This window comes from Dermacentor albipictus, chromosome 4, assembly GCF_038994185.2.
Source record: "Dermacentor albipictus isolate Rhodes 1998 colony chromosome 4, USDA_Dalb.pri_finalv2, whole genome shotgun sequence".
NCBI classification, from domain to species: domain Eukaryota; kingdom Metazoa; phylum Arthropoda; class Arachnida; order Ixodida; family Ixodidae; genus Dermacentor; species Dermacentor albipictus.
The window spans coordinates 165,009,598-165,037,528 of record NC_091824.1 but is presented as its reverse complement, the minus strand read 5'-3'; the positions used below and the strand labels follow the sequence as shown (position 1 = coordinate 165,037,528).

The following is a 27,931-nucleotide window of genomic DNA, read 5'->3' as shown; positions in this document are numbered from 1 at the left end:
AAAAACAAAGTGCACTGCACCAGGAATCACAAGACAATCATAATTGTTATGACTGTTATGACAGGTAACAGGCAGGCGGACACTGTAACGAATTTATTTATGCTTTTGGGCGAATGGTGCCTAGGCATTATGCAATAACGACGAAGAACGCATTAGCAGAGTATGGGGAATAACCATTATGTAACGTGTGACAGCAGCCGTAAATGGTGCTATGATATCCGCAAGCAGCAATATTCACTCTGTGGAAAGCGGCGTCAAGGTTACGAATAGTCCGCAAGTGCAGGCTACCTGTGACGTCTAGATGAGGGCAAAAATAGAAACAAGCAGCACAGGAAACAGGTTACGAGGAAGCGCGGTTTCACCCGTCGAGGGCGCTTTGCCGAGCCATTCCGCTTAGGGTATTTTTTTGCAAGGCGCACTCGAGCGAAGAATCAAAGGAGCAAAGGCTGTTTTATTAGAATTCTAAATGGCGCGCTACTCACTATGCGCGTGGAGCCTCGCAGCGGCGCTCGTTGTCGGGGCAAATTTCGTGCCCCCTGTGTACAGTTCAAATTCGGAACCCATTGTGAGCACCAGCATGGGTCTTGTCGTAGGAAAGCGAATGACGATGAAGGAAGCAAATGTGGACGCATTCCTCGGCATACCGTACGCCACAGCTCCTACCGGTCACCTGCGCTTCGAAAGGCCGCGACCGCCCGCAACCTGGAATGGAACGTACCGAGCCACAAAGATGCCGTCTCCTTGTTGGCAGACTACGCTGCGCTTCCTTGACGGCGCGCCTCTCGACTACTACTCCAGCGCTTCCGAAGACTGCCTTTACGTAAATGTCTGGCGACAGTCCTCAATTTGTTCTGGTTCAACAGGATGCGAGGCCAAGAGACCCGTAATGGTGTTCATCCATGGCGGTGGATTCACATGGGGCGACTCGGCGCTGTTCGTTTACGATATGGCGAACTTTGTCTCCCTGTCTGACGTCGTGTTCGTCACGTTCAACTACAGGCTGAGCATCCTGGGCTTCTTGTCCTCAGAAAGACCAGAACTTTCAGGCAACTTGGGCCTTTGGGACCAGAACCTAGTACTGAAATGGGTGCGCGCCAATATCGCAAGCTTTGGTGGTGACCCGGACGAAGTGACGCTCATGGGTCAAAGCGCCGGCGGTATTAGTGTGGCTCTACACGCCGTGTCCCCGCATAGCCAAGGGCTGTTCAAGCGAGCCGTCATGATGAGTGGTGCACCACTGTCAATGATTCTTGGCTCTCCGCACAGGGGCGAAGGGAAGTTCGTAAACATTGTAAGTACCTTGGGCTGTTACGACTTCAAAAGAACCCTGGACGACCAGCTTCGTGACGCAGTGGCGTGCTTAAAAAGATTAGACGCCCATTTCATCTTCAAGACACTGGAAGGTGAAGACCCTATGGTGCAAGTGTTCGTGCCTACGTTCGGCGACGATTTTTTCCCCGAGAGCCCATTTTCGGAAGATACATGGAAGAATATTCCCATCAAGGAAATTTTGCTCGGAAATGTGTTAAACGAGGGAACGCTGCTTTTGGACAATTTAGAATACGCATCTCCGCGATTTCGTGCGATACTGTCTGCAGACTACAGACTTGCCATTACGCTGGCTATGCAGCCCATGTTTGGCATATCCGTGTCACAGGCGAGGCACATAGTCGAAGCGTACTTTGGAGATCCGGAAATTGAGCACACTCAGCAACAAGTCAGAAAGCTATTCAGCGAGCTGCTGGGAGATGCTGTATTTGACTGTCCCATTCAACTTATGAGCGAATTAACGTCTCAGCAAGGAATGAACACGTATCGCTATTTATTCGCTCACCGCGGATCGTACAGCTTTTGGCCGGAGTGGATGGGCGTCGCTCACTCAGAAGAAACTATGTACATGCTCGGATCGCTCCCTTTCGTGAATGACACAGCCCACAAAATCGAAGCAATGGCAGGAGTATCAGCTGAGATGATGATGGCGAAGAACTACACGACCAAAGAAGAGAAGATGATGGAACATATCGTCAGCGCTGTTTCCTGCTTCGCCAAGTCTGGGTGAGCTCTCTCTCTCTCTCTCTCAATCAATCAATCAATCAATCAATCAATCAATCAATCAATCAATCAATCAATCAATCAATCAATCAATCAATCAATCAATCAATCAATCAATCAATTGATTTAGTGATTTTCTTTGAATTTATCAACGTTATTTGTAAAGAAAGCAGGCACAGCTGGGGAGCTTATTTGTCAGTTTGTTTGATCAATTTTCCCGCTTCAGGTCATCATTTCTTAGTTTTTAGGCAGACGATGGCACTTCGTTCCAAAATTTCTCCCTTAAATCCTGAGCCGGAGTGCATTGTGCAATGCACGATGAAAAAGGATAGGCTACTCACACAGGCCATTGGTTCGCACTACATTTGGACTGCCATAATGCAAAGTTGCTGCACATCTGCCCACAGTGTCACAAGTACGACAACCAAGCCATCGCATCCAGTCATCACTGTGTGAAACAAATTCCAATGAAGCAGCATTCGTTGCAGATGCCGTGCTGAGCGCGCCTGCGTCGTCTGTACCGGGGGTCCCAATTTATTTATTTATTTATTTATTTATTTATTTTACCATCAGGGTACTTTACAGCACATTACAGAGGGGATGGGCAATCGTACATGAACATATCAGTCTAATAATAGGCAAGCAATAATTGAGAAAATAACACGGGTTAAACAATATAGCAGCAATACAAAAGCATGTAGGCCATAATTACAATAATATATACAATAAATATATAATACAATACGCAGAAATACATTGAAGTGAATTGAGTTACACGATTGTTAAAGACCAGCTAATTAACTGCTAAGGCATTTTTAAAACATATGGTGTCACGTATGCCCGCTGTAGACCTAGGAAGCTAGTTCCAATCTCTTGCAGTCTTAGCAAAAATGACAATGAATGGGTAACTGCGTTACTTTTGGGAACGTTAACCTTCTGACGGGGATCGAGGCGCACGGACATGAAAGGTGCGGCATCTATCAGCAATAAAAACAGATATGGTTTATGATAGTAATTGTTAGGGAAAAGGCAGACGAGAAGATTGCCTGCGAATGGCAAGTGAAAGAAGTTCTAATGATGCTTTCATGGAAGTTAAGCTGGATGTTCTGAGGAAATTAGATAAGATAAAACGGGCGGTGCGGTTTTGTATTGCCTTGATGTATTGGGTTAATGTCATATGGCGGGGCGGGGGGGGGGGGGGGGGGGGGGGAGGGGAGTACCACAGTGCTGACGCATATTCAAGCTGTGGCCGAACGTATGTAGTGCATAAAAAGTAGTTTAGCGGAAGATGGCAGTGTAAAAAGTTAGTTCTGAGATAACCTAGAGTGCGGTTGGCTTTAGATTTCATATGTCCTTTATCCCAAGATAAGTTGTTGGTTATATGGACACCTAGGTACTTGTATGATGTTACATATTCTAATGGTTGGTTATTTATGAGACAGGAAGGATGTGCAATGTTAGCACGAGAAATTCACATGGCCTTGCGTTTACTGATATTGAATTCTATGTGCCAGCTACGGCATCACTCGTGCAGTGTTGAATGTGCGCAAACAAAAATTTAAAAAAATATCAGCGAGCTCCGGAGAAATCGTACCGACTGTACAGTAGCGGCAGTCGTGTGTACTTACAGCCACAATTTTTTTCATCACGAAGTATTATTTAATTAATTGCTTAAAATTTGCGAACTTCTTAATTATCCCTTGAATCGCAAACATGTCAATTAAAAAGTTGTAGGGCACGTTAAATCCCCCCTGTATCAAGCATTTATTTCGTGCTGAAGTGTCCTAGTTGTTTTTTGGAAGAAATAACAAAAGCCCGCGAAATACGCGAAATATCAAATAGATGTGCGCTCACACGCCGCTACTCAAGCGATTCCAAGTAACCTTTGAAAGATATACGGCTGCATTCATTTATCGCCGCATCGTATAAGGCTTCGTCGTGTAGGATGGCTCAAGAGGTTTCGCTACCTAACTAGCGTTGTGCGACAAGCGTCAGCCTCTGTGGACGCAAGAATGTTGTGCTCAATCATGAGGCACTCGGGGTAGCTTTAACCTTCGCGTATCATGAAACAAAGGTACAAAAAATCAACCAATATTTTTAAAAAAGACAGTGCACAAAAGAGCACGAAAAGGAAAGGCAGATCTCGGGAGAACAGAAAAAGAGATACTCAAGAGTTTATTTCAATAAAAAATAATCCAGATGCACGTAAGGCGTCTCAGCCGCAGACGAAGAAACATCCAAAGGTGCAACTGGTTTAACCATCTGCCTTTTCAGTCTTTTGAACTCCGAAAAAGAGGCAAAACAAAGCAGTTTTTTGCCTACTTCTTTGTAGCAAGCTTTTTCTTATGTAAGGACAGGGTGACATTATGAAAGTGAGTTAAACGGTCACATTTTAAACCAGTTTTGAGCGGTCATTTCCCCTGCCACTTATAACACGTGCTCAAACAGGTCACCGTCTGAAGCAATACAGAACTTGCTTCTTTCCAACACTTGTGCTGTTGCAGCTTTGACCAAATGACGACGTTGTAATCTCGCGGCACACTGCTTATTTTTGCCTTTAGGGCATCCGGTGTGGCAGTCTCGCTGCTATACACGCGATCTTTCACGTAGCCGCACAAGGGCAAAGAAGTCCGGCGGTGTCATGTCCGGCGACTTTGCAGGCGAGGGTAGAGGTCCGTGCCGGCCAATCTATTGTTAAGAAAAAAGCTTGTAGAGTCATGCTCAAGACTGACTACCACTATGCGCAGGAGCACCATCGTGTTGCAGGAGCACCATCGTGTTGCAAACATATGTTCCGAAGGTGCGCAAGTGGAACGCTGTAACCAACGTCGTTCATGGAGCTCTCTTGAATGCCGTTGACGTAGCGTTGCGTCGTTAGTGTGTTGTCAAAAGAGATGGGTCCGATGGTGATGCCATCAAAAATACCGCACCACACATTAAACAGTCACTAGTATTGGTGTCGTGTTTGTGCCAGCTGGTAGGGTTTCCTATCATTCCAGTAGTGCGCGTCGTGAAGATTAACTTGTGCGTTTCTGGAGAAATTAGCCTCATTCGTCCAATGCACCTGAGTGAGAAAGTGAAACATTTCGTGAAAATCCAATTGGCGAAGTCAAGTATGCTTTCAATATTTCCGCCTTTAAGTTCTTGATGAAGATGTGGTACGTGTGCTGCATATAATGTTTTTTTTTTTAAAACTCCTCCATATTGATGGCCTCGAAGTTCCCGCCTCCGCGCTGGTGTCGCGCACGCTACTGTGAGAGTTATCAGCAAAGGATGCCAAAACATCCGTTTCCGCTTCTTAAACTACCATCGCAGTCCTGTGTCACTTTCCTGTGAAGCTACCTGCCTCGCAAAGGACTTCGTACGTTCTAAGTATTGTCGACGGACTAAAGCGTCCTCCACAAGGCCACATCCAAGATAGCTTGGCTGTGTTCCTCTTGTTGCCGTGCGCCGCCCCCGGAGCCAGGATCATTTTAGCCTTGTGATCATTCATGAAGGGCATGACTGCTTTCTTGAAGAGCAGGTCATTGGCCTGGTACCGTTGAGATCTCCCGTTGTTATCTACGCACTGACACGTCAAGCAAAAATGATTTACGTAATGGACAACAGCATACGCTGGCCGTTGTTAAGAATGGCGAGCCGCTAAGCAAGATTGCCACCTTGTCACCCGATTACGACAAGGGGTGCAAGACGCGCATTCCGCACCCTCTCCGTCACTGCAGCTAGGAGGCGTTCGAAGAAGCGGCCTTTGTGCTGAAAACCCGCTACCTTCCTCCAGCCCCATCGACACTGTGACGGGACGAGTTCGGTGTGTGAACAATGGTTTCGGAGTTCCCCAACGTGGACCTGATTTGACACGCATGGGCAAGCTGCCGTGGGGAAGACGTATTTTGGGGCTTCTCACGCTTCGGCATGACGCAAAACAACTAGCGACCCTCGATCGGCACCGATAGTTCCCGGAACGGCACCCCTCCAACGCCGTCGTTTGGGCTTCGGAATGTGTGTGCCTTTGTGTCTGTAAACTGATCTGCAGAGCAGCGGCGAGTTGGTGATGAGTAAACGAACAGTCGCCGCCTCGTATGGCCGGCGGATCGAGTGTATAAAAACTGTGGTTGTGCGAATGCTGAACACACTTCTCTTGAGCAGTCATGTTAGACTGAGTCACTTCTCTCATGCAGTCATGTTGGACTGATACTCTTTTTCTCAAGCAGTCATGTTAGACTGATTTAATTTCTGTAAATAAACCCTTTTTCCTCGTTCTCGATGAGAAGCAGTTCTTCACTTCATCAACGATCTCAGCGTAAATAAGTTGGACGACGGCATGGGCCAGCTACCTTCGAATTCATGCCGTACTCCAATCTTGGCAAAGGACCACGAGCGATGGGATTGAGCCCCCAATCTTGACAACTGGCTGACAGCGGTGAGATGGACTTTGCGACATGGTGCTGTATCTGCGGTGAGTGCTTGGTTTTTGCTTTGACTCTCTGGGCTTCATTTTGTGGTTGTTCTGTTTAGAACAGTAGGGAAGCTAGATTGTTGTGTGTTAGCTAGGTTGTGTTTTCCTAGCTAGATTTAGAGAGCAGAATCAAGGCAGTAAAGCAGCAGTCATGGAGTTAAGGACACTGCTGAGAGACGAGTTGTTGATTGTTGGTGAGGAACTGGGCCTAGATGTACGCAAGGAAATGCTCAAATCGGAATTATTGGAGCTAATTTCCGAAAAGGCCAGTGAGGAAGAAATTGAAGTGGGGTTTGAACTTCTGAAAAAGAGAGAAGAACGAGAGAGAAAAGAACAAGAGAGAGAGGAACGCGATAAAGATCGCGAGTTAAGAAAAATGCAACTGGAGCTTGAAAGCAAACGTTTGGAGATGTCTCAAGGAAGTGAAGGCGCTCTGGGACGATCAAGTGAGGCAGAATCGTACCGCATGGACAGGCTATTAAAGCCATTTGAGGTCGGGACCGACATAGGCTTGTTCCTAAGCAATTTTGAAAGGACTTGCGAAAAGATGAACTTCGGCCCGAGTACATGGCCACAGCGGTTGCTGTCTATGTTGCCGTGTGAGGCGGCGGAAGTAATCGCCAGACTAAGTGTGCAGGATGCATATGATTATGCAAAAGTTAAGGCTAGTCTCCTGAAGAAATACCGCCTTTCAGCCGAAGCTTTTCGGCAAAGGTTTAGGAGCACAGGCAAGAAAGATAGCGAGGGCTATCCGGAGTTTGCATATAGCTTAAAGGCCAACCTAGTCGAGTGGCTTAAAAGCGCGGAAGCGTACGACAGCAGAGACATGATCATTGAATGCATGTGTCTAGAGCAGTTTTACAAAACCATCCCCCAAGCTGTGAAACTGTGGGTGCAAGACAGAGGTAATGTAAGCACTGTGGAAAGGGCGGCTGAATTAGCCGAAGAGTACGCAACCCGTAGAAAGTTGAACGCCGAGGAGGGAAACTGGGACGGTCGAAATGGACCACGGAAACCATTTCCGTTCAAAAAGGGTGCGCAAACTAGACGATCAGAGCCTGTAGACATGGCGGAAAAGCCCGCAGAAAAGAGCGAGGAGAAACTTAACGGAGAAACCGCACAAAAAGAACAGAAAAGAAAATTCGAATCTGTTAGACCAATTCGCTGTTACAAATGCCACAAACTGGGACATATAGCTGTAAACTGCGAGAAGTCTAGCGTAGTTTTTTTCCTACGTGGAGGAAAAAGATGAGAATATGGAACTTTTAAGTCCATATCTCCACGACCTGCAAGTTAATGTAAAACCATGCCGAGTGCTAAGAGACAGTGCCGCCACGCTGGACATTGTCCATCCGTCTTACGTGATGGTAGATGACTTCACTGGAGAAGTAGCATGGATAAAACAGGTTGTAGAAGAACACAGCGTGTGTCTGCCCATGGCCAAAGTCAAAATCAGTGGACCATTCGGGGAGCTAGAGACTGAGGCTGCAGTTTCCAAATTTTTGTCACTGCAGTATCCCTACATCTTTTCGAATCGTTCGAATCAGTTACTGCGTGACAGAGGGCTCAAACTGGGAGAGGGCATAGTACAGGCATTGACCCGAGGCCAAGCTCGTAAGATCGCGGCGCTTTCGGCTGAAAATGCTCAAGCTCCTCCAGCGGTAGCAGAAAAGGGGATAACTTCAATACCCGAATCCGAGCTAGGCCCGAAGGACAAAAGAACAGTTGAGGAGAGCCTGCCAGCTGACCAGCTCAATGAGAGCGTAGCACTAGAGTGTCAGAGTTCTAGCTTGCAGGAAGAGCAAGTAGACGCGCTCACAAGCGAGACAGGGTCGTTATTATCACCGGCCTCAAAGAACTTTGATCAACTCTTACGCGTGGATAGAGAGTCACTGGCAGCAGAGCAAAAGAATGATGAGAGCTTAGCTAAATTACGTGACACAGCTAAAGAAGGCATTGCTAGGCGCAACGTAACGATACATGAGAGAGGAGGATTGTTGTATCGGCATTACAGAGATCGAAAGGGTAGGATTTTAGATCAGTTAGTCATACCTACTAAGTATAGGGAGGACCTTTTGAGTCTTTGTCATGGAAATGGGTGGTCCGGCCACCTAGGCATAAACAAATCAAAGGAAAGATTGCTTATGGAATACTACTGGCCTGGCTGTTTCAAAGATGTAGAAAACTTTGTAAGATCATGCGACGCCTGCCAGCGTTCTGGTAAACCAGGAGAGACTTGGAAAGCTCCACTGAAGGTAGTGCCCTTAATAACAGAGCCTTTCAGACGACTTGTAATAGACATGGTAGGGCCTCTTCCAAAAACAAAATCAGGCTACAGGTACTTGTTTACCATGCTGTGTCCGGCTACCAAGTTTCCAGAAGCAATCCCTTTGAAAGAGCTCAGCTCCACCGAAGTAGTAGACGCGCTTTTGACAGTGTTTGCACGAGTTGGGTTTCCAGCCGAAATTCAGGCAGATCAAGGGTCAGTATTCACGAGCGCACTGACTTCCACATTCTTGCAAAAGTGCGGAGTAAAGTTAATACACAGTTCTGTCTATCACCCTCAGTCAAACAGTGTAGAGAGGTGGCATTCGGTGCTTAAGCGAGTTTTGCGTGCGCTCTGTTACGAGCACAAGGAGGACTGGGAGAACTGTCTGCCGGCAACGTTGTTTGCTTTGCGAACGGTTCCACATGAGGAGACAGGGTTCTCACCAGCAGAACTAGTGTATGGGAGGACACTCCGGTCTCCACTGAGAATGTTAAGAGAGATGTGGGAGGAAAGAGGGGAGAGTCCAACCGTGGTTGAATACGTGCTAAATTTACTGGAACGGCTAAGCGCAACCCGAGAACTAGTCGGAAAGAACATGGAAAAAGCTCAAAGGAGCGCCAAATTCTATTACGACGAGAATGCGAGGCTTCGTACGTTTAAAGTCGAATTAACGATGAAAGCGCAAAAGTGTAGGTTTGGTTGTTCGCAGGTTACTTAACTGGGCCATGTTGTCGGTAAGGGCATGAGACGGCCGGCTGAGCTGAAAATAGCTACGATTGGAAAATTTTCTCAGCCGCGCACGAAAACGGACCTTCGTTCATTTTTGGGACTTGTGGGGTACTATCAACGGTACATTCCGAATTACTCGCAATTGGCAAGTCCATTAACAGACGCCCTCCGAAAGGGAGCACCGAGTAACGTACACTGGGATAAGGACAAAGAGAACGCTTTCCAAAGTTTGAAAACGCTATTGGTTTCTCGCCCTGTGCATCGCGCGCCAGACTACACAAAGGAATTCATAGTTCAATGCGACGCAAGCGACAGAGGTATGGGCGTGGTACTTAGTCAGGTCGGCGACGATAACGAGGAGCATCCTATCCTCTACGCCAGCCGTAAACTAAATGTAAGAGAGGAAGCCTATAGCGCTTCAGAGAAGGAATGCGCTTGTTTGGTTTGGGCCGCCCAGAAGTTGTCGTGTTACTTGTACGGAGCGAAGTTCATCTTCGAGACCGACCACTGTCCTCTGACGTGGCTCTATCAAATGTCACACAAAAACGGCCGCTTGCTCCGATGGAGCCTCACTCTCCAAGAGTACAACTTCTCCGTTAGATATAAGAAGGGAAAGTTGCATAGCAATGCGGATGGTTTGAGCAGGCTAATTTGAATTCTGCGTTTGGGGGTCCCGCCTAAATTTTAGGGTTACTAGTGTTAATTTTATTAAGCGAAGAAGATCCCCTCTCATTTAGCAGGATTCCCTCCATGATTGCTGAATGTGTCAGCAGGAATTTGCTTCAGAAATTGGCATAGCGAAATGTAGCATTTTTTGTTTCTGCACTTATGTTGTTGTTGTTGTTTTGTTTTGTTTTTTGAAGCCTAGCGAGTCTAAAGTGAGAGCCAATGCGCGTCATCTCGGCGCAGAGCCGTGTTGTGGGGTTCATTTTGCAGTTGCCTGTCCTTGTTGGATGTTTTGGGGCGGTGACATCAATGCACAAGTGGTCGCTGCGAGCCAAGACATCAATCCCCCCCCTGACCAGCAGCCGTTCTCTTCCTGCCTAGCGGTTGTCAGAGCTAGACAGTCGAGATTTTTCGGGCCATGTAGGCGCTGTTAAGAATTGCGAGCCGCTAAGCAAGATTGCCACCTTGTCACCCGATTACGACAAGGGGTGCAAGACGCGCATTCCGCACCCTCTCCGTCACTGCAGCTAGGAGGCGTTCGAAGAAGCGGCCTTTGTGCTGAAAACCCGCTTCCTTCCTCCAGCCCCATCGACATTGTGACGGGACGAGTTCGGTGTGTGAACAATGGTTTCGGAGTTCCCCAACGTGGACCTGATTTGACACGCATGGGCAAGCTGCCGTGGGGAAGACGTATTTTGGGGCTTCTCACGCTTCGGCATGACGCAAAACAACGAGCGACCCTCGATCGGCACCGACAGTTCCCGGAACGGCACCCCTCCAACGCCGTCGTTTGGGCTTCGGAATGTGTGTGCCTTTGTGTCTGTAAACTGATCTGCAGAGCAGCGGCGAGTTGGTGATGAGTAAACGAACAGTCGCCGCCTCGTATGGCCGGCGGATCGAGTGTATAAAAACTGTGGTTGTGCGAATGCTGAACACACTTCTCTTGAGCAGTCATGTTAGACTGATTCACTTCTCTCATGCAGTCATGTTGGACTGATACTCTTTTTCTCAAGCAGTCATATTAGACTGATTTAATTTGTGTAAATAAACCCTTTTTCCTCGTTCTCGATGAGAAGCAGTTCTTCACTTCATCAACGATCTCAGCGTAAATAAGTTGGACGACGGCATGGGCCAGCTACCTTCGAATTCATGCCGTACTCCAATCTTGGCAAAGGACCACGAGCGATGGGATTGAGCCCCCAATCTTGACACCGTACAGATCCGCCAAAACGCATCAGATGGACATAGCGTTCGCAAGGTTTGTTTCTATTGTTAAAGGGAACAAAATGAACATGCGTTCCAGGCGCGCCAATTTACAGAACAAGATGAGTGCGTAAAATCACAGTCCCAGGTGCGGCGTTACGGTTTCTCGGCTTCGAAATCACCCCCCCCCCCCTTACGGCTTCGCTATGCTTATCAATGCGTCAGCGGCGTGTTCCCATGATGCAGCGATCATGACATAGCGTGAAACCCTGTATTGAGCTGCCGCCGCTAGTAAAGCCGTGTATCTGCGGCGATTCACTTGGGAGCGCTTGAGTAGCGGCGTGCGAGAGCGTACCTGTTTAGTATTTTGGATGTTTCGCACGCTTTTGTTTTTTCTCGGAAAAACAAATGAGGTGAAGCTGAGCAGGAAAGATATGTTGATTCGGGTTGAGGCGCTCTACAATTCTGTAGTTGATATGTTTGAGATTCAAGCAATAATTAAAAAGCTCATTAATAAATGCAATTATTGAATTAATACTTCGTGATGAAAATGTACTGGCTGTAAATACACACGACTACAACTACTATGCAGTCGGCACAATTCCTCTACAGCTCTTGGGCTTCCTTTTTTAAATCTTCGTCCAAGTTAACTGGGACAACCGGTATATTGAATCAGCTATGTAAAAGAGGCGTTAACCGCAAATCACAAAGCATTAGTAAGGTTCAAGTTCGCAACTGTTATTTAACGACGTTCAGTGAGTTTTACAGTTGTTTCGTATTTTGTACCCGTATTTATACCCTGACATTCAGAATCGGATCTTAACTCGACGCATTTCTTGGCTCTACCGAATGCACGGCAGCGCCGCCTTCAGACTTGAGTACTCACTGCGCTGAAACGCTCTCTTCATTTGTTCGAACCGTGAAGAGTCTTCGCACTAACCGCTTTTTTGGAAAGTCAGTTGTCTTCGTATAGACGCTGAGAGCCAAGTGGGTACGACATTTTAGTTCGAAAACTGCTCTGGAATGTTGTGGACGTGCGGTGACAAGCTGCAGTGAAGGTGATCTTCTTTGTGGAGTCAAAATGGCTGTCAAGTAAAGAATCGCTTCAGAGTACAGGGCTTAGATACGTTTTCCTATTGAAGCCCGACGAAGTGTTCCCTAACATGACGGTGCGTGAACAAAATCACCATGCGGAAAAATAAGGAAATAAATTGGACTTTTAAAATTTTTCAGTTGCTTGTAGCAGTCAATAAGTAAGTTTGCGATTCCGTGCCAAATTGAGTGCCTATACTCTGCTGAGATACTCATATCATGCAATGCCGTGCTTTCGATCCCTGGTGCCCCGTCATATGAAGCAAAACAGCCATTTAGTATCTGCTCTGTTCAAATCACATCTCAGAGGTTCATTAAGCGCATGGAATGCGCCTGTGTATTTGCGCTCTAACAAACATAAAACAGGTGTTGACTAAAGTTTATTTACCTCCAGAACAATGGAGAGCTGGGAGAGTTGCAACAATTTTGGAATACTAAACACAGCGCAAACAGGATGATGGAGGGTAACACTCGTGTTGTATCGCTGACCGTAGGTTCTCGTTTTTACGCTGATTCAAGTCTTCGGAAAAAGTTTATTTAGAACTAATTCTGTCTTAGAGAGCGGGAGATGCTAAGATGCCCAAAGTTATAGTCGCAACATTTTACCGTTTATCCTCGCCGGCCGCATACTATTCTACAACGAGAGAGAGGGAGAGAAAGACAGCAAGGACAGGAAAGGCAGGGAGGTCAATCAGACCAGCACCCGGTTTGCTACCCTATACTGGGGGAGAGGAAAAGGGGAATAGAAAGAGGAAAAGAGGGAGAGAGAACCCTCAGTTCTACAACGATGTATCTTGGAAAAGCATTGTTCTGGTAGGTTGGGAGAAAAAAAAACGCATAAGCCTCACTAAAGAGTCTATCCTTCCAGCCTTATGGATTATTCTGGAATACCGCGTGATTGCTAGATCGTATAATTTACGGGAACAGCAAAGCATAAATTAAAACTATGCCAACGAAAAATAGCTAAAGTGCAAATTCACTGAGGTTAATTCACCAGTTGTTAAATCCAGTCGTTAAAGATGTTTTGAAGGTCCCACATTAGCAAACGCAGAAACCGAAATCATTCCGAGACCGAAAGACGCTGCTTCGAACGATTATTCTGCTACAGGCACCTTTTTGAACATGCAGAATTGTTCGGCTACTTGACTACTCCTAAACTACAACTTCATTCGAGGCTCCTTCACAAAAATAAGAAGTGTTACGTAGCCCAGCATCACTATACCGCTTTCCTTTATCACTGTCAGTATTACCACTGTCACTATAAGCTTTCCTTACACCATTCCGCTCCTGTAAATGTCCTTTGCTAGATCGACATCACCACTAAATACTAATAAATAAATAAATCAATCAATAAATAAATAAATAAATAAATAAATAAATAAATAAATAAATAAATAAATAAATAAATAAATAAATAAATAAACGTTCCCGCCAGCCGTGCGAGTGAGCATACTGGTAATAGAGACGCTAAACAATAATTTTTTTAAGCATGAGCGCTACGCAAAGGAAATGAAAACGAAAGAAACTCTCTGAGCTTTGTCCTTTGCTATATTTCCGATTCGTGGCGTTCATGCTTGTCAAAAAGTGTTTTGCTACAAACTCGCCGAACTTCCCCTTCCCTAATGTCCAGTATAGGCAAACGCAACAGACTGAAAATACTCCCTGCTCGGATAGACAGGTTATGATATAAACCGGTCTTTTTGTTTTCTCGACAAAGCTAGCCTGCAACTGTTAATCAACGTGCGCGTACTTAATTGCAAACAGGAACAGATATGCCAGCGAAATTTACGTGGAAGCCTGGCAGACTGCCATATCGCGAACGCATAAAAACATGGCTTCAACCATCATCCGCAACTATATCAGGTGCGCAGTACTTCTGATATAAGTATACATAAATATTGCTTTACGAGCCAAGAAAACGGCTGTACGATGTCTGGGTAGGCTTGATATTACACATTAAGAGATGTCCACATAAATAAAATTATTGTACGATACAAAATTGCCAGTTCAGGACGTTTCATTTTGTTGTCCAGGACTGCATAGATACTTCAGGTGTGCTGTGAACAGTTCACCCACAAATTAATACACACTTTGCCGAAAGTAACAATCCCGCGATTTCGATCTCATCGACTTTATAACCCTCGATTTATGGTGAAGGCGCGGCTGTATATGTGCTCTTGCGCACCTGCGATGCTCACTCCTCTCAAGAGCACTCATGTCCTGCCAGTTGAGAGGGCAAAAAATAAATATATAAAGTAAGTCAAAGTACTACGTCCTTTCATACTCTAGAATGTGTTTCCTATATATTTAATTATTTCTTTATTTATTCAAAATACCTTAGAGGCCAGAAGTATAGGCATATGAACGCATGCATTCAGAAAAGATGCCAAGAACGTGGTTTAAGAGCATCCTGTGAATTCCATTTAGCAGATCGCCCATTCACCGAGAGCATTTTAGCGAACGCGTTTGTTTGATGCTCTTGATCCTGGGGTGAACTGTTATTAGAGGCTATCAGCTGTCAGTGCCCCTCATGATTTACCGATGTGAACTCACATCAGTCGTTCCAAAAGCACCGTACATTTGTTTTCTGCTTTAAGCATTGAAATGCTTTCAGCTCCCGTTGTCCGCGACCTTCAAGTGACCTTGAGCCAAAAGCCAGAGCCATTATCTGGGCATGTTGCGAGAACAAAACGAAATCATCCGGGCAACCAGTCACAACTTAAGAAAATGTGGTCTCTGGCCCGCAACCCCTTGTACAGCACCGCATCACGTACGCAAATTACTGCTCAAACAAGTTACACAAATTATTGCTTCCGAGTTCTTCCTAATGTTTGTACACAATATTACTTAAGCTGTAACTTCTGGTACGCTCGACCTTTTATTTGTCAATAGCGACGTTCACAAGGCAGCTACAGGGCACCAGACACTTCATTGTCATCTTCTGGCGCTGAGACAGGGTTGCTTATGCTCTTTTCAACGCCAGCGGTCCGTGATTTCCGCGGCGCGGGTTTTGCGTCGCCTGGAGAGATGGCGCCACGCTGCGTGGCACCTCCTCCAGGCGCTTGTCTTCTAGCTAGGCACTGGAGGCATAGCGTTTAAGAGGAAGCTTTAGCACGGGCCCAACTCCGACGCGGCCTATTCAAATACATGTAAAACGCAAAAACGTTTTTCTCAGATAACCCGGCCTTGGACCAATTTTAATGAAATTTCTTCCATTTAAGATTGAAAGTTAAATTCTAGTGACTATTGGAAGAGGAATTTGGATTTAGGGCTTGAATTTTGTTAAAACATTTTCAAATATTCAACCACTTGAAAAGTATAGAAGCACGAAGTTTACAAATCATAACTCTGCATGAAGAACAGATATCGCGGTTCCGTAAACGGCATCATTAGATCATTAGATCATTCAAAGCAGACAAATTCAATATGTAATTTTACATATTATGTGAATTTGTTACGTTGGTTACAAGGGTTTTGCAAGAGCTGTATTTCCATATTACTAATCTTTTTATATTCGTGTGTAACATATCAGTTTCGTCCGTTTTAGGTGTACTATTAGATTCAATTCGCCGAATTGTATTATCATTTTTCGTTGTTGAGTCAGTGAGTTGTACACTTGCAGTGTCATTTCTTGACAATTTTTGATTTTGGCCATTTTTCAATAAAAAATTGAGAGCGTAACTAAAAACTAAAAAAAAGCAAACCAACTGGCGCCTAAATACACTATAATTAATGCTGGTATTCCTGCGCGTTTTCGTGCAAGTAACGGCCAGATTCATTAATGACAGGACCACATGTTTCGGCACGTCTAGTGCTTGATATACTGGAGAATCGTCCGTTATTGGAATAGAAAGATCTAGGTCACTGCTCCCGCAGAAATTCTGCACTGAAAGATATATTTGAGCTGCTGAGTTCTCTGATGTCAGATCTACGGCCTACATAACTGACTTTAAGAACCCTGCCTGGTACCACTAGATTGTGCATGAGATTAACTTTGTGTTCCTCTCTCTTTTCCTTTCTATACCCTTAACCAGTATTCTCGCACAGGATAGCCAACACCACTATTGGTTAAGTCCACTGCATTTCTATACGCCCTCTACGCATAAACACAAACAACGCCAGCTCAATTTTAAAGCCGGGGCTTTTGATGCAAGGTAGTTCGAGGATTGGAATTAGTAATCAAGCACGCACTCCTGGACACATTGCAAGGCTTAATCCCCATCAGGTGGAAACATCTGTCGAATACTTGCCACTGTCGTCGAAAGCGATCTATCTATGACACCCTCACTTAAGCTTGTGTCAATTGCTTATGCCTATGACTCAACACTACTTAAGCACTGTATAACATGTAATCTGCTCCGGTATGCTAATCGTAGGAACAGCCGTTCCCAGCAACTCTAGACCAGGTTCCATTATGTTCTCACAGCCACTGCCACTTTGAGCATCCATCTTTCAGACGAGCCTCGTGTTCTCAGTTCACTTATATAGCGAGGAGGTTAAAGAATAACGACAAATAGTTGAAATACGTCGCTTCACTTATAAAGCGGGTTCTCCTTTCCAGTAAATGAAACAATGACAGATGAACCGTTCTTGTAAAGTGAGAGCAATGTATCAATTTGTTTAACGGCGAAGCTGAAATAGATTTTTCTTTAGTACTGTATTTGTTTCGATGATGACATGCGGTCGCGCCATATCATTACTTTAGGCACGGCTCATCTTCTCATATAAGTGGTAGGGGAAACCAGAAGAACGGAAAATTAATGTACGGGCCATGCACGCAGCTTGATATTTGGATTTCAACTGCTCAGGCTGAAATGCAAGTGAAAAAAATGCGGCGATAAATTTCCTTCCTGTGTGCTTAGGCTCAACTAGATTGCTACTTGCAGCGAATGTCGTAAGTTCGTGAGAAGTATTAACGTGTTAGCTTATTGAAGAATAAGCTAAAATTTGTAGCTTATTCACACTGACAATCGAACAGCCGTGCGGCTGACCGAAAGCAGTCACTTTTCAACCACCCAGACGATCCGATGATGATTATGGTGATTTAATGGCACCCTCTTTGAAGCGGGGCGGTGACAAATAGTCGCCTAGACTGCTTCAGTTAACCAGGTCGGGCTACATGCAGCATGCAACTCCCAGATGCAACTGCTACAGGTCGTACACCAGATGGAATACAACGTATAGCCTCAATGCAAATTTTGTAGGTATCGACGCTACGCGGCGTACACGTCCCATCGCGGGACAAGTGGCACAATACGGTGCTAATGATGATGATGGTCATGATGATGATGGTCATGATGATTTATTGGCACCCACTTTGAAATGCGGTGGTAACAGCCACTTAGCGAGCTTGGTTTATTCAGGTATACAGTACGTGTTTTTTTATTCTAGCATTTTCGTATACATCTCCTTAATCTTCTTTTCCTTCCTCAAACCTTCTCTATCTACCTTACACCCCTATCTATGTGACTGCTATATGGCGTGCCACCGATTGTAATAATATTCAACTGCAATGCGAAGTGTGCATGTATCGACGCTACGCGCAAGCATGTCACATCACGTGACAAGTGGCACAATACGATGATGATGGTGGTGATGATGCTTTATTGGGACCACATTTGAAACGGGACGGCGACAAACAGTCAACTAGGTGGCATGATTTCATCAGGTATGCCATACATGTTTTTCATTCTAGCAATTTAGCCTACATCTTTTTAATTATCGATTATTTCCTCAAACATTCTCTATATACCTTGTGCCACTCCCTATGCTACTAGTACATTACGTGCCACCTGGCATAATAAAACATTTGAGGAGCACTCAGTTATTGCTACATGGATGAATGCGAAAGCATTGAGGCCACAGCCCGATGCTTGGACATTATGCCACAGGCAAGGTCTTGGGTTCGAGTTGCATTAAGTAACTATATCATAATTAACAGTACCTTAATTAACTTCGCCTTAACCTTAGACCAACTTGGTCGCGTGATTTCTGTGGGCCACTAGTGTGAATGAGCCCTACTGCTCAGACCGCGATCACCACTCACACCGCCATTTCGGCATCGTCGAATGTAAAAGGTGCTGTCCATTTTTAAAGAATTATCCAGTTTCATCCCGCTTCGTCCTATTTATCACGAACCTACGTGCATATGCACGAGTCCCGCTCTATGAGCGTCAGCATGTAGGATGCACACCCGTAGCATAATCGCAGCTCTTAGAACTGTAACGGCGGTAATGTTCTACATTGCTCAAGCGCTCACTAGTATAGATGAACATAGCTTTCTGTCTCCACCCATCTTAGAATGAACAGCGCACGTAATCTTCCCCAATTGAGACTACTGTTCCTTTAGCGTACACAAATACACGGGCTGAAGTACTTAGAGTTGGCTAACGACAACCTTTCTTTGCCCTTGCGGCGAATCAGTCAATTTCACTTCATGAAGCCAGTTGATTCAATGACATCAGATAGTCGCAGTTACAGCTTCCGTGCATCTCCCTGCGCATAAACTCCGGTCTGCGGAGTGATTATTGAACAGCTCGCTGTTTGAAAGTTGCTGGCGAAGCGACTCAGTCTCGTTCCTTTAATTTACATTAATGCGAACATTATGCACTGGCAAACTCAGGGATCCTGGAAGGCCAGACAGGCTGCTTGGAGTGAAACCACCCAGAAGCACAAAGCGCCTACGATTGCTCTTTTATCCCATGTATCTGGCTTAGTTTAACGCACTGTTGACGAACAGAAGGAGGAAAAAAAATAATAAGTAGCACTCGGAGCAAAAATTACAGACTAAAGCTTTTGGCAATGCTTCAACTTTCAAGGGATACGATTGGCACAGGCTGAGCCTTATTAAAGCATGCACGCGCTTCCTAGCCGACAGCTCAAGGCCGGAGGGAATAAACAATGTAACCACATAACTTCCAAGAAAAAGAAAAGAGGCGAGCGCTTCTGCGGGTAATGTTGAAAGAAACGCGTGCTTGGCCACCATAAACCGCTCTTCACCGCTCAGCGACCACTAGTGTGCACTTAGGACCTGAACGAGTCGGTACGAGCGATTCGTTGTCCTGCCAGTCATGAAATCTGTGATTTTCGCAGTTGTGAGGCGCGACATATGCCCAATTAATGCAGTAATTGCGAAGATATATGTGCTGTTTTTGCTGACAGTGACGGCATTGGCAAGCGATGCACCTGTCGTGCGAATCAATTCGGGACTGGTCGCCGGCCAAAGAATAGAGGTCACCGGAAAGCAACTCTACGCCTATCTCGGTATGCCTTACGCGCAACCTCCTATTGATGACTATCGCTTCCGAAAGCCTGTACGTATTGCTCCTTGGGAGGGAGTGTACAACGCCTCGAACAAACCTAAGCCCTGCCGTCAGCTTCCAATACCTCTGATGGGTTGCCTATCACTGAACTACTCCGGATCGTCAGAGGACTGTCTTCACATTAACGTTTGGACGCCTTCATCTGCTTGCTTATATAGTAAGATGGAGAACTGCAAGAAGAAGCTTCCGGTAGTCGTCTTTATTCACGGTGGTGGTTTCCAGTGGGGGGACTCGGCCCTCTTCATGCACGATCCGGCCAATTCCGTTGCCCTGTCAGGCATCATGTACGTGACTTTCAACTACCGGGTGGGTCTTCATGGATTCCTGTCTCTCGAACATTCCGAATTGCCCGGAAACGTTGGCTTTTGGGACCAGAACCTGGCCCTGAAATGGGTGCGCAAGAATGTTGCCGCCTTTGGTGGAAACCCTGAAGAAATCACTGTAGACGGGCAGAGTGCAGGCGCCATATCGGCGGCTCTTCAAGCTGCTTCACCACATAGCAAGGGGCTGTTCCAAAGATTGATTCTGCAAAGCGGATCACCCATGAGCCTTGTTCTGGGTGAATACTTTAGGGGAAAGGGTAAATTCATCAGCATAGCTGGGACTCTTGGTTGCTACGACTTGAAGAGAACGCTCGACGAGCAGCTCACCGAATCTATCGGCTGCCTGCGCAGTCTGGAACCCGCTGAACTGATGAAGAAACTCCAGTCGCTTGACATCGTGCAGCAGACCTTTGCGCCCAATGACAATGATGAATTCTTACCTTTCTCAGTTGCCTCTCCAGAACCTTGGAGCAATCTCTATGTCAAGGAACTGATTGTTGGAACGATGGAGAATGAGGCTGCGATCTTCTTCCACCTGGCCATCATGACATTCCCAGATCTGGCGGAGATCCTTATGACAGAGTACACGACGGTGTGCACGATTGTTATAACTCAGGTACTCGGGCTTCCTATGGTGCAAGCGCGCAGAATAGTGAGCGCTTATTTCGGTGACGTCAGTGACGACATCAGCTACGAAAAGCTCCGAGACGTTGTCAGTCAGATGATTGGCGATGTACTCTTCGACTGCCCTGCACAGATGTTTGCGGATACGACGTCTAAAAGTGGCGTCAAGACCTATCGGTATGTGTTCGCGCACAAGGGATCCCACAGCTTCTTCCCTAAATGGATGGGTGTAGCGCACGGTGAGGATGTGCTCTACACTCTTGGCTCGCTTCCTTTCCTCAAGGACAAGAGCCGATACACCGACCCGCTTGGCGACATTGGCAAGAGATTCCTGGCAACCCAGGACTACAGCTCCGAAGACGAGTGCTTCATGAAAGAAATCGTTAGCGCCTGGAGTTCCTTTGCGAGCACAGGGTGAGACTGGTCGCTGCCCAAAACGACGTGACCTCGGTTTGTTGTTGCACTGTCACACTACTCATATTTTGACGTTGTATTACCGCGCATTAGGCTTTTCTTTATTTTTATTTAGCTACCAATCACATTTTTGCTAATTATAGCTTCTCAGTATTTTCTACGCTTATAATCGCTTCTCAAGTGAATTGTAGAAATGATGGAATAAATTATAGGCGCAAAGAAACACGGCTGCTTTTAGTACAGCATTATCGATATACGTTCAACTTCTACACTTAGGTTTATGTAACGCTTACTTCGTGAAAAAGGAGAAGTAAAAGAGGAGAAGCAGCAGAACAACATACTGAGTGTATGGAGGATACAATGGACTGTAATGAGGAGGAAGCTGCAAAGAATGTTCACGATCACTTATGGTACTGAATTTTTCAACATAACACGACAGGGTCATGAACGTGCCAGTAATGTTGAAGGACTGACAAGTTTCCGCAACATTTTACTGTAGCTGTATGGACACTCAAGGCTGTTCGCGCAAGTGGCGCCGCCAGCGTCGTCGCCGTGCTGTCACGACATCAGCAGCACACGCGCGCCTCACGAGTGGGAGGTTAGATGGTCTCAAGAGACTCAAGAGAGGCACAGCGCATTTTTGTGATGAACATTTGGAAGGATTTGTAAAAAACTTTCGCTTTAACTAAATCAGTAAGCGAGAAATATTTTAATGCAGTACACTAGAAACAACGAGAGCAACTTCAACCCACCGGGGCAACAGCAGGACGCTATGTAACGTTATCTTGTCTTTCCAAATGTTCAGTTTTCCTTTGCACTTGCACGCGTATCTAGCGACATGAAACGAACAGCATGAACAGTTACACTTCAACGAGAAATGGGCCTAAATATTAAGCATAACTACAGCGATTTGATGTTGCAGGAAGCTATGGCAATTCAACTGTTTTTCTTCTTCATCTTCGTAATTCATTTTCAAAGAACATCAATCACATTTCACGCACTTTCGTCTCGGCTACATTTGCACCGGAAGAAAAAAGGTAAACCTTAAAGGGGCAATAGGGGCTTGCTACTCATACGTTGTTACGCGCACGCGCGCTGTTTAAGAACACACAAAATATAAATTGACGACGCTTACAAATTTCGAATAACCGTTTGATTTTAGAACGAACAAGCATGTCTATGCAAAACTCTTGTGCGTGCATCCCGGACTCTATCACGTCTGTCTCTAGATGCGCCACTGCTTGTTCTGAATTATTAACTGAAAAAATAATGAGCCATTCCGCTCTGTGAAGACGGATGACCAGCGAAGCCGTTTAGCACAGGACACAGAAGTGAAAGGGAATTTCGAACCAAAGTACGAACTGATTTACCATGATTTTCATATACATTCGTGTGGACGGTGGGACCCCCGCCCCGAGGAGCCGGAGGAGACTAGACCCGCGTGACGTTTCGACGGGACCAGCACCACGGGAGAGCGGAAGAAAAGTAGATACGCGAGCGCTTGGAACGCTGACAAAGAAAGGGCAGTGCGAACGTAGACGTGGCCGATGTGGGTCAAAGTGTCGTATCTCTTCTTATCAGATTAATATGTGGTGTGAGTTCTATTTGGACCGAACATATTAACCTTATTTTTGCAAATTGGCGTAGTGCTTGTAGCCTTGCTTGCTGAACGCTTGTAGCCTCGGCCTTACGGGGGTATGACAATTGCTTACGGTCGTGTGAGCCATTGCTGATGATGAGCTTGTCCTTTATTGAAACGTGCACTGTCCCGTACGTTGCATGCGTCATTCCAATGAATGTATGCACTCTTCGCTTCACTTTGGTGAGTGCTTGTAGCCTCTGCAATACGAGGGGGATGAGCCATTGCATTTTTGCTTGCTTATAGGGGGTATGACCTATTGCTGTTGACGCTCATAAAAATAGATGGAGCCTTAGCCACATAAATACTTGCTGTACTTGTTATTTAGAGCTTCGTGGGCATCGTTGCAAGACTTCCTCGTAGTGTTATGCGTTCCGAACAGCGTGCCAGTAAATCAAAGGTGTGATAATGAATTACAGAGACACTTCAATATATTCAAGTTTATGCATTTAGCTCTATTTTCTGTGCTTTCCTGTGCGGCATTTAATTGGACGGTTCCATTTTTCACTTCTTACGCTTGCTAAGTCTGCTTTATTTAATACCTATCACGATGCTTCCAGAGTGGGACTTCTATGCGTGCACCGCGCTGTCTACTGTTCAGCAGTGAATGCGAACTACTTCGCGGAATCGGCCTTCGTAGCTTCTTGACGAAGCAATGTTTGCGATTCTGATTACACGCAGTCACTTGCAAGCGCCGAAGGTTACCTAGGTGGTTCTGCATACTTTAGTAGCCCAGTGGTTCGCGCAGTTACGCATATGTGATGCTTGTTTGCGTCTCTCGGATACTTGAATGTTCTCACCTCGAACTGCAGGAAACCGGTGATTCCTCATTCGAATGTCGACTGGCCCGAGTACACAATAGACAATCCCCAAATGCTCGTGCTCAAGCCCAACAACTACACCGTCATCCGAGAGATGAAGCGAGAACGTTGCAAGTTTTGGAAACCACTGCTCTACAAAAGGTAAACAAAATAAAATAATTCTCCAAATATAGAAAGAAAACAATTCGTGATTAAGGTGACAGTAATTAGCGCTTTATTTTTTACAGTGGGGCACAACATATAATGCAGAGCCGTGCCCTTGAAAATAGAAGAAGTGTGCCCGGAATCAGCTACCTGCTTCGCTAGGCAAAAACACTTTTCCTTTTCCACATGGAATAAAGCGGTAGCAATCGCAGAGCACTAATTGGGAATTGTTTCAAAGCGAACCATCCGGATTTAACTGACCCTGGCTACCGGGTGTTTCTGCTGTTGTCTGGCCGAATGTCTCACACACAGGACGGCACTCAAATAACGAATTGACTTATATTTCGCCCTGTATGTGCTACCCCGGCGGATGTGCCGGTAACCGGCTCTGGTGGAGCTTGCATGAATATTTAATAGGGAAAATAATAACGAATTTTAGAACTTGCTCCTGTATGTTTAATAGGCAACGCCTAGCCCGCAAAAGAATGCGTCCGTAAATTTGTTATTATGTTCGTTATTAAATGTTTGCACAAGCCGCCCTTGTTCTCTACGAATTACGCAATGAAACAACAAGCGGTACCGAAATATCTTCACTGCAACAAATGTACGCCTTCAAGCGTATCATTCCTTTATAAAAGTACGACTTTCTGCTACAGCTTCTGCTAGGCCGGCTAAGATGGGCCGAGCAAGATGGGCCGGCCTTTGAGATAGTGCTATAGTAAATTGAGCTTATGCCGGAAATGGCGTGATGAGAAATGGGCCGATCCAATAGATAGTGTAATATGCTGTCTCCTGGATCACGTGACTCACGTGGTTGGAGTTTTCCTGTTTTCCAGAGGCACGTAATAGCTATGCTGCAAAATACGCCTCAGAAGATGAAACGTTTGCAACATGTTAATTAACATTCTAGTTAAAGTATCGCTTCAAATAGATACAGAAATGTGCATTGGATCGGCATAACTTTTTGTTCATAGAACGAACAATTTATCTTGGTAGCTAATGTTCTAATCTTAGCAAAGTAGAAGTTCACAACTTTTTAATATCAATTTGTAACAAAGTAATCAAATGCGAAATATTTTCTCGGAACTTCAGTATTAATATTAAACTAAAGCATTCGTTTACAAAATTTGAATTATTGACAGCGTGAACTAACCTGTTTCTAGGATAAAAAGTACCACATTTTAGTGGCCGTCTTGTAAATTACAATAAATGTGGACCGCTACCTTTTTATCCTTTAAGCGCCTTACTATGCCTGCATAGTATTAAGACTTTAAGTTCAGACTTTATATATTTTGTATTACTAAATAAGTCGGAAAAAGGACTGAACTTACTAAGAGGGTATAAACAGCTTGATCGTGTGCACTTTTTATGTTATTCCTGGAATGAGAAATTTTACAACTGGGACTGTATGAGGTTGTTGCTAAGTAAAGAATTTTGGTCACAAAATTTGAAAGCAGAGTATGCATTTCTAATTAATGCGTGTATTCTATCCTCTGTTTCAGCGACGACTCCTTAAAGACTAGGAAAGCGCCGAGCACCAGCGCTAAGCCCACCAAGCCGAGTATGCGCACGTCCACGAAGAAGAAAATATCGGGCCTTGGCAAAGAGAACATCGCGTCTGCGTCTCCAGCGATAATCCACTCATCTCACGTGTTTACATCCATGTTTTTAACGTGTTTGTTAATCTGTTTTTGATGCGAGGACCTTCCACAGCTGAAGACAGGTGTGAATACTTCGCTGATGTACTTTAAAAGATGTATATGTACTTTTTCTTTCATTTCTGAGAGTGACTGCCGACGCGATGATAGTGGGTGGGGTTAAGAGCAAGTTGTCAACACTGCTCGAAAGATCCAAGATAATATCACTCAGTGGTCAGAGGAAATGTTTCATGTTGTATTTCTTAAAAATATTTTTTTTTCATGGCAAAAGAATCGAGACCCACACTCTGACGTGGTTCCCTGCTCACATGGTATCCATCATGGGAGGCCTCACAAACCTCAACGAGCTGGCCCACTCCAAGGCGCGGGGTCTCGCTTTCCGCGACCATGGAGAACTCCAACGCCGGCCCGCAGTGGCGAAGAACAGAGATCAACCAACCACATACTATAAAATTAGGCAGCACTTTAACTTGGCAGGAGAGACTTTCCTCTTCCTCACAAGAAGTTAAATAGAGCGTCGGCATTGACCCTCAGATTATTGCAAACAGGCTCGTATGCCAGCCCGGCTTTATTCCACAAGCTTTATCCGGACACTTATGCCACTAGTTCTTGCAGGCACTGCAATGACTTCGCTAGCGTGGACCATATGCTCTGGCGTTGCCCCACGTTACGAGGCACAGAACAAACCAATGAGGACAAGTGGCTCGGCACTATCAAGAGCCCGGATGCCGGGGCGCAACTACGGGCTCTTCAGCGCGCCCACGATGCGGCGGTCGGGCATGACCTGACTGTCCCAACGTGGAAGCGGCCCGCAGCGCGCTGTGTCGCGCACCTCAGGACCTTCATTAAAATTTTGCATCCATCCATCCATCCATCCATCCATTTGAAGAAAGCTGTTTTATGACGTAATAGAGGATAACAATTTTAAGCCAGATGCATTCTTGGTGAAAATTTTCAAAAACTGATTGTGCTAGATAGTGCAGTTGTAAAGTTCAATCACTTTAATTTGGTTCTGGTGTTTCACGTTCTGAAACCACGATCTGATAGTGAGGCACGTCGTAGTGAGACACTCCAGCAGGTTAATTTTAATCACACGGGATCGTTAACGTGCTCCTAAATCCATACACTAGCGTTTTTGCATTTCGCCCTCATCGAAATGTGGCCGCCGCTGCCGGCCTAGAACCTGCGCCCTTGAACTCAGCTGTGCACCGCCATAGCCACTAAGACACCAAGGCGGGTAGTTATAATCCTTTAGCTGCACTACTTAAAGAAGCGGATATCACTTGCATAAGAAATCGAAACGCAATATCATATAAATTGGCAATCTTCCATTAGCCAACTTTTTAACCATTGACTTTAGGGCATATTTTGTAACTAACAAATTGAAGCAGGCAAGTTTTCATGGTACACACTCCTGGAACAAATTATAAAACTAGCAATAGTTATGAGATAAGCGCCGCCAAATTTGAGGTAATATAAATCGTTATTCATTTTACTTTTTCAACAAAACACTTTTATATGCATTACAGGGAAATGAATAACTTTAACACCAATTTAATTCGTCGTACAATTGTGGAACACAATTTTAGAAGTTGATGATATTGCCAGAATTGGTTCCAAGTGGATATGTCTTGCGAATTTACCGGCTGGTAATTGCATTACTTAATGAAGGCGTACAGGAGACTTACGTAAATATCTTGGAAAATATCTACAGAGATTCCGCAGCTACCTTAATTGTCTACCAGAAAATTAGAAAGATTCCTATAAAGAAAGGGGTAAGGCAAGGAGACACAATGTCTGCAATTCTATTCCCTGCATGCTTGGAAGAAGTATTCAAGCTATTAAACTGGGAAGGCTTAGGAGTAAGGTTCGACGGCGAATATCCCAGTAACCTTCGGTTTGCAGATGGCATTCTCCTGTTCAGTAACAGTGGGGAAGAATTACAACATCTGATTGAGGACCTTCACAGAGAGAATGTAAGAGTGGGGTTGAAGATTAATATGCAGAAGACAACGAAAATGATGAATAGCCGGCCAAGAGAACAATAGTTCAAGATCGCCAGTAAGCCTATAGAATCTGTGAAGGAGTATGTTTACCTAGGTTAATTGCTCACAGGGGACCCTAATCATGAGAAGGAAATTTACAGAATAAAAATGGGCTGGAGCACATTCGGCAGACATTGTCAGATCCAGACTGGAAGCTTACCATTATCATTAAAACCAAAGTTGTATAAGTAATGCATCCTACCGGTGCTGACATATGGGGCAGAAACTTGGAGACTGACAAAGAAGCTGGAAAACAAGTTAAGGACCGCGCAAGGAGAGCTGGAACGAAGAATGTCAGGCGTAACGCTAGGAGACAGGAAGAGAGTGGTGTGGATCAGGGAGCAAAAGGGGATAGCCGATATTCTAATTGACATTAAGGGAAAGAAATGGAGCTGGACAGGTCATGTAATGCGTAGGTTAGGTAACCGGTGGACCATTGGGGTTACAGAATAGGGGCCAAGAGAAGGGAAGCGC

At 45.3% G+C, this 27,931-nt stretch overlaps 2 protein-coding genes across 9 annotated transcripts in view; one reads left to right on the top strand and one right to left on the bottom strand.

The window, feature by feature from the left end:
- Nucleotides 1–27,931, bottom strand: part of LOC135899961 (acetylcholinesterase-like) — a 478,426-nt gene that overhangs the window by 208,092 nt on the left and 242,403 nt on the right. The window lies entirely within an intron of this gene.
- On the top strand, nucleotides 408–26,316 carry LOC135900005 (acetylcholinesterase-1-like). The gene is made up of 3 exons (XM_065429438.2): nucleotides 408–2,055; nucleotides 23,602–23,751; nucleotides 25,257–26,316. Exons 1-3 carry the CDS (start codon nucleotides 467–469, stop codon nucleotides 25,447–25,449), a joined length of 1,932 nt encoding a protein of 643 aa, XP_065285510.1. The 5' UTR covers nucleotides 408–466; the 3' UTR covers nucleotides 25,450–26,316.

Coding starts and splice junctions, on each gene's coding strand:
- LOC135900005 (XM_065429438.2), top strand. CDS start 467: ATGGCGCGCTACTCACTATGCGCGTGGAGCCTCGCAGCGGCGCTCGTT. Junction 2,056..23,601: donor TCCTGCTTCGCCAAGTCTGG/GTGAGCTCTCTC, acceptor CTCGAACTGCAG/GAAACCGGTGATTCCTCATT. Junction 23,752..25,256: donor AAACCACTGCTCTACAAAAG/GTAAACAAAATA, acceptor CCTCTGTTTCAG/CGACGACTCCTTAAAGACTA.